This window comes from Pinus tabuliformis, chromosome 8, assembly GCF_031772625.1.
Source record: "Pinus tabuliformis cultivar Carrire ecotype Pingquan chromosome 8, CPIR1, whole genome shotgun sequence".
Lineage (NCBI taxonomy): Eukaryota > Viridiplantae > Streptophyta > Pinopsida > Pinales > Pinaceae > Pinus > Pinus tabuliformis.
In genome coordinates, this window is record NC_142294.1 from 1,694,331,459 (window position 1) to 1,694,338,446 (window position 6,988).

A 6,988-nucleotide genomic window follows, 5' to 3' on the forward strand; every position below is an offset into this window, starting at 1 on the left:
CGAGGAAGAGGAGCAAGTGCTACCTTCTATAGAGGATTTAGTGGAAAATTCTCAAGAAAAATTAATAGAGGAGAGGTATACAACTACAAGATATGGGCAGCATAAACTTTGGTAGAATGGGTTGAAAGGAAAACTTCCAAGCAAGGCTACATGGTACTCTTGGGAGAAGGTAGAGGGAAAATATCTTCACCTCATTTAGTAAAGGTTTTTGGGGACTAAAATCTTGCCAAAATGGGGAAGTATGATCTAAATTGAATCAATATATTATTTTTCATCCATCTTGATGCTTCTAGAGTGGAAAATTTGAAGAATTCAGTTCTAGGGTAATTTTTATTGACAATCCCAATTTGGAAAATTTCAGGTGAAAAACTTTAGGAACCTTTTTGAGGCCTTCAATGACCACTTTTTGTGGTCCCAACTTTACTGTGGACCTAGATTCCATAATCTACACATCGATACCTTTCCAGTGGTGCAAGGAGCACCTCAATAAAATCTTGTATGATAAAGTTACACATCCCAGAAGTTGACCTATTGAAATTAACCACTATAATTTGAGAGGGTGCCACATCAACCCCCATTACTCATGGAAAAGGGGCTAGCCATGTGGGGAACTCTGAAGAAGACTTTAGAAGGGTTGATTCATAACTCATATTGAGGGTTGAATGGGTCAAATTTAACCCCTAGTTGGTTATTAGGCTATGTTAAAACTAGGCCACTAGGAGGAAAAGAGGTCCCATTCTATTCAAGAGCATGTTGTTCCATAGATGATCAGAGTAGCTGAGAGTGGGTAGATAGAGAGAGAGAAAATAAAGAGGGATTATGTTTTGTAGTAACCCACAGGCCATATGTCTCACTCCTTTGTACTTGCACCCATTTCCATTCAAAGAAGTAGAGAGCAAAGCAATTTCACGTTCCAAATGGGTTTTCTTTTGAAAACTTTTCCTAGGTCATATCTTGTGTTATTGTGGTTTTGTGAGTGATTGTTCTATTTGTTCTCTGTTTTTTGCATGTATATATTTTCCATGCATATGCAACAAACAATATCTTAATAATTTCATAAATGTACGAAAACATTAACCCTCACATTATAGATTCTGAAGTTTAGTAATTTTTTTATTAGATATGATATGACAAATTGTTTAGTGGAATGTCCACAACAATTTACAGATCAATAGTAGATTAAACCATATCTCCAAAACTTCTACATCTATCTTGCCTTCTAGTAGAGGGATATCAAAATCAACTTATACCTTGAAATGTGTCATTCCTCTAAAATTATTAATTTTTAAAGTGCTTCCGTTATCATTCAATTTGGGTGAAATAGTCCATCATTTCATTCTTTTATTGCTCAAGTGCTTCTGGGATCAACAACTTGATAAGATATCTTACTATACCATCTTTTTTTATTTCATTTGCCATGTGAGGCCACTAAGGTTAGTGATAAAGTTCTTCATAAGAAGGATTAATTTGATGGCCCAACTTCTTGTACCCTAACTTTGCTATAACAAAGCATATATTACTTTAATATCACTAATTCAATTTGAATTGAGAAAGAAATTAAAGAACACTCAATAATGTAGAAATAACACAAAATACATAATAGCATATAACATGTCTTTTTATGGAGTGCAACAGTGTGGCAACTAGATCTTCTTCTTCGCAAGATTTGAGAAACACTCGTCGCTGTTATTCAAAGGATGTTTCAAAGCGTCCAGCTTATGAGGTGGAGTAAAGGAGACTGCAAGTCGTTACGCGGATGGCCCTCGCTTCGTCATTGGGAAAGGTTGAGACAGCAGTCATTAGGGTTTTAAGGGGTGGATGTTCCACCAGCCAATTTAGGGTTTTAAGGGGTGGGTGTTCCACCAGGCAATTTCCATTTCATTTTCGCTTGAAGGATGAATGACGAGTGGATGTGCCCACAAACAGCAGGTTACCGTGCAATTTCAATATCAATTTCACTCTTATCTTATCTTATCTAACTTTGCTCACTCTTAACACAACACATGATCATGGCGGCTGCAACGATGAGTAGGACGATACTTTTCAGATGGAATAAGAAGAAGGTCCCATTTGCCCATTCCAGACACGCAGACACGCGCATTAAAACATTATGTGATACCAACAAGCTTCAAGAGGCCGTGGAGACCTTCGAGCATCTCCTTTCTGCAAAATCTGAATCGAAACCAAATCTCATCACGTGTAATAATTTGTTAAGTAGCCTAGTCCGACAGAATCGACGTGAACCAGCGCTGTCTGTTTACAGACTTATGGTTGAAGCGGACATTGTTCCGAATCTGAGAACTTTTACCATTGTCATTAATTGTCACTGTCAATCTGGCAGAATGAATAATGCATTGAAAGTGTTTGAAGAAATGGAAGCACAAGGTCATGTTCCAAATGTCATAACCTTCAGTACCCTCATCAAAGGGTTTTGTAGGGTAGGTAGAATGGAGGACGCTGTCAATCTCTTCAATCAAATGGTGAGCAAACAACAGGCTCCTAATCTTTTTACGTATAATACCCTAATAGATGGACTCTGCAAGACAGGGAAAACACACGAGGCATTCGGGTTAGTGACTGTTATGCTACAAAAGGGTTATGAGCCGAACACAGTCACATTTACCACGCTCATAGATCGACTATGCAAAGAAGGTAAGCTCCAGGAGGCCGAGAAACTACTGTATCGCATGTTAAAAGAAGGGCATAACCCCAATGTTATTACATTTACTGCTCTGATCGACGGTCTTTGCAAGAAAGGCAACTTGGACGAGGGAATGAAGCTCTTTTATGAAATGCCCAACAAAAACATATGTCCTAATACAGTCACATACACTGCGCTTATTGATGGTTTCTGTAAACAAGACAAGTTGGACAAGGCGAGGAAGCTCTTCAATGAAATGCTCAGCAAAAATATACACCCCAATGTCGTTACATATAATGCAGTTATTGATGGTCTATGTAAGCAAAGGCAATGGCAAGAGGCTGCAAAACTGCTTCAGGAGATGCTGGATAAGGGGTACAAGCCAGATGTTATTACATATAATGCTCTGAGTAATGGTCTTTGCAAAGAAGGCAAGCTTCAAGAAGCTCTCTGGTTGGTAGATGGCATGGTGCAAATGGGCAATCAACCTGATGAAATCACATACAACACACTTATAAATGGGTTTTGCAAGGTGGGTAATCTGGAGAAAGCAGGGGAACTCCTTCAAGAAATGACAGAGAGCGGTTGCAGGCCTAACCTAGTTAACTATAACACATTCATAGATGGACTCTGCAAGCATAGTAGGATAGATGAAGCTCAACAGATCTTCTATGAAATGCCAAAGCAGGGTCTGAGCCCTGATGTTGTTACATACAGCACATTGATGGACGGACTCTGCAAAGGGGGTAATCCTAAGGAGGCAATTAAGTTATTTAAAAAGATGAAAGATAGTGGTTATGTCCCTGATATTATTGCATATTCCATCCTTGAGGATGCCCTATGCAACCAAGGCTCATCCCAAGAGGCCAATAGACTATATCATGAGAGCATAGAAAATTTTTCACGACATTGACATATTCAGCAGTAAACAACATCATCTGTAAAGATATTTCCGAAACGCACTTGGCTAGATTCAGTACCATTGAGTGAACTGCATTTGAAGAAGTGCTGGGGTGATTTTGGTATTAGTGCACTAGGTAAACTATCTGAAACAGGTTTGGTGGCTGAGCTTGATGAAGTGATCTGAAATTTGAATGGAGTTTTTATAAGAGTGCACTAGGTGTTCAATCTGAGAGCTTATTTGGTTTAGTGTTTAATGGGCTGCACATTTTCATTAAATGCACCAGGGGTTCAGTCTTAAATGGGTTTAGCCTAGCAGTTAGTTTGGTGCAACTTTCAACTGATGAAGTGCCCCAGATAAATTTCAGTAATATTGTTCATAATAATCTGGAACTGGTTTGCCAAAATGGTTGGGAATTGCCGTTGGCATTGATAGAGTGTACCTTCACTGATGGTCTGTACTTCTATGAAATTGACTAACCGATTTTTAATGTCCTGAACTGAAGTTTGTTTGCAATTTGGAGCTTGCTTTGCTGTGCCTGTGTCAAGGCTGTGTGAAATATTTTGTTTCATTATTAAAAGCCTCAACTCTAGATCGATTGAATACTTTGTTCCTCTTATAATATACAACGAGTAGTAATGATTGTCATGTCATGTATTAGTACCATGCATTCTTTTACTAATCATCTGCAAATCCTTGAATATTTAAATCTCTGCCGTTCAAATTGTACTAGTTAAGACAAGTATGATCTTGGTGTCTGTCTGCTTTGACCTTGTAGTGATCTCCTTCATCTGTAAGCTGTCATGGGTACGTGTCTCAGTTGGAGAGGATATTATTTGGAGGTCATTCCTGTACTTCTAGTCACAAGTATTTGTTTGCCACAAGGGCAGGTGGGTACAATTTCTTCTCCAGATTGTTGGCAATAAGCAATAGGAGCTACTTTACTTTGAGTTCACATCTCAAATAGATGCAATAACTGTTGGAATTTAGGGAACCTTTTCTTCTTTTCCACTGGTTGCCCAAACATCGGTCTACTTGACATTTTAAGAGATATCAAGCAGTTTCCAGAAGGCAAGCATATCTCATGAAAAGCCTGATCAACCAGAATGTCAGTTCTACATGAAGATGGTTGACTGTAAATTTGGCATGACATGTAGATACCATCATCCTGAGGAGAGTATCATATGCACCGCATATGGTGTCCTTAATCCTCTTGGAACCCTTACAAGCTGTAAGATTTTTCTTTTTTCTTCTGTGTCCTCTGCTTTGTTTTTCTCAAGAAAATATGAAGTAGATCATTCATGCCTGATCTTGTTGTGATGTTGATAATGTTAAATGTGTTTAATTGTTTACAGTGCAGTATGGCATCCCATTTTTCTATACATTTTCGGTGGATGAGGTGTAGTATTTTATATTCCTTTTCTTTTACTTAAGCATTCATACCTTTGTGACAAGATTCTTGGTGGCACCTTAAAAAACTACTTTTGTATGAACTCTTATAACATGTTTTGAGATATAAAACTTGGAGTTCATATGTGTCTGCAGTTTGGAAGTTGTTCTTATATGTGATGCATACAATCACTTTCTTTTGGATGTTGTACCTCCCTGACACATTAATGGTTAGGCCAAACCAGGAAAATAACATTTCACCTTGAACATGCAGTTATCAGTGATGTAGGTTTTCTTCGATGAGCAAGCATCAGTTATACTAGAAGTTGTTCGATTTCACCTTGAATAAGTGCTGTGTTGTCCTGGGCACACTTATGAATTCGTTTCCTCTGCTGTACGAACTACGCAGGTGGGGCACACTTCCTCTCTTTTATTCTCAGCACAGGGCACACCTCCTCTTTCTCAGAATTAGCAGTAGGGTGTATGAATAACAAGGGAATGGTCATCAGTGTGCATGTGCGTGTTAGTTTGGATGTGCATTCATTAGAGTCTAGACAGTCTGAATGTGAAGGCTCATGCAGCTTGCATGCATTAAGTTTGTATGCGTCAGTGGGGTAAGGCACATGCAACTTAGTTTAGTTTAGTAAAGCACATGTGATTTCAGTTTAGTTAAGGCATAGATCTTTAGGAGGATGCATGCTTGCATGCCAAGGATCATCGATAGTTGAGGCATGGTTTTGCATGTGTCTAGAATCAGTGTATTTATTCTTCTTCCTAGTCTATAAAGGAGAAAGAAGGGGAATATATTTAGTTAATTATTAAGTTTTTAACTTAACAGTAAGCAGTTGGCTGTTACGTTGTAATGAACGGTAACAAGCTTTGACAGTCATCTGTTGAGTTTCTGTTATATATTTTTTTTATGGCATGCATTTATAGATTCTAGCATTAATTTCAAAACGCAGTTTTTAGTGGCTCTCGGTTTTCTGTTGTTTGGTTTTATGTAGAAATTCTTTTAGTGCAGAATTTGGTCACCATGGTCTAGAATATTTAACGTGGCATCGTAGTGCAGTTTGTGAAACATTATAGATTTCATGTATGGAGAGGCAACTTGCAAGCTATCTAGAGTAGAGAGCCATCAGCGGGTTTCATTGGGCAGTGTGTCCAAGCTTCAGTGGTCGGAGATGAATTGTGCCCAGTGATCGACACATGGACATGAGAAGGGTTGTGGGGTGAAAAACCCTTGCGGATCCAACGATCGCAGAGAATGGCTTGTTTGAAACAGTTTCATCAATGGAAACTCCCAGTGTGCAAGAGAGTCACTTGTTGGAGAGAGTCTCCAACTTTGTGGTGTGAACGTTGATATTTTGGAACTCCCTGAAAATGGCAGATTTATGGTACCTCGTAGAGAAAGTGGTTGTACCACTTAAAGATCCCAAAGATGAGGAAGAGCACAACAAGAAGGCAATGACAGCAAAGTAAATCTTGTTGGATTTTGTGATCTAAGTTAATATTGCAGAGCCCCCTGAAAATGACAGATTATGGTTCCTTGTGGAGAAAGTGGTTTTCCTGCTTATGGATTCCAAAGATAAGGCAGAACACAACAAGAAGGAAATGAAAGCGAAGTGAATCCTGTTGGATTCAGTGAATCCTTTATATTTTCGGGAAGAAGACTGCTAAAGATATGTATGATGCCTTGGGAACCCTGTACCAGACTATGGACCTATCAAAGAAGATGTTCTTAAAGAACAAGCTTAATGCCAGAACAAGACAGATACAGTTATAAGCTATCTCATGAGTCTAAGTTAGCTCGACACTTAAGAATCAGGTTTGAGTCTAAGATGACGAACACAAAGACACTCAAATGCCGCAACATTACTACTTTGCACAAAGGAAAACATATAGCAGTGAATCAACTTGTGCACATGACAATTTTTAACCAACAACTTGTTATATTACAAACTTTAATACAACAATCTCTGGGCCCATGTACCAGGGATCATGGCCCTTACACACAACACTGATACAAGACACAACTAGGGTTTGCTGTCAACAAATAT

At 38.7% G+C, this 6,988-nt stretch overlaps 1 protein-coding gene across 1 annotated transcript; it reads left to right on the top strand.

Moving 5' to 3' along the window:
• The first annotated feature begins 1,625 nt into the window (after positions 1 to 1,625).
• LOC149242777 (uncharacterized) lies at positions 1,626 to 4,032 on the top strand. The gene has a single exon (XM_089374315.1). It carries the CDS (start codon positions 2,004 to 2,006, stop codon positions 3,552 to 3,554), a length of 1,551 nt encoding a protein of 516 aa, XP_089230441.1. The 5' UTR covers positions 1,626 to 2,003; the 3' UTR covers positions 3,555 to 4,032.
• The last annotated feature ends 2,956 nt before the right edge of the window (positions 4,033 to 6,988 follow it).

What these genes read in the sequence shown, in the direction of transcription:
- LOC149242777 (XM_089374315.1), top strand. Translation starts at nt 2,004, where the DNA reads ATGATCATGGCGGCTGCAACGATGAGTAGGACGATACTTTTCAGATGG.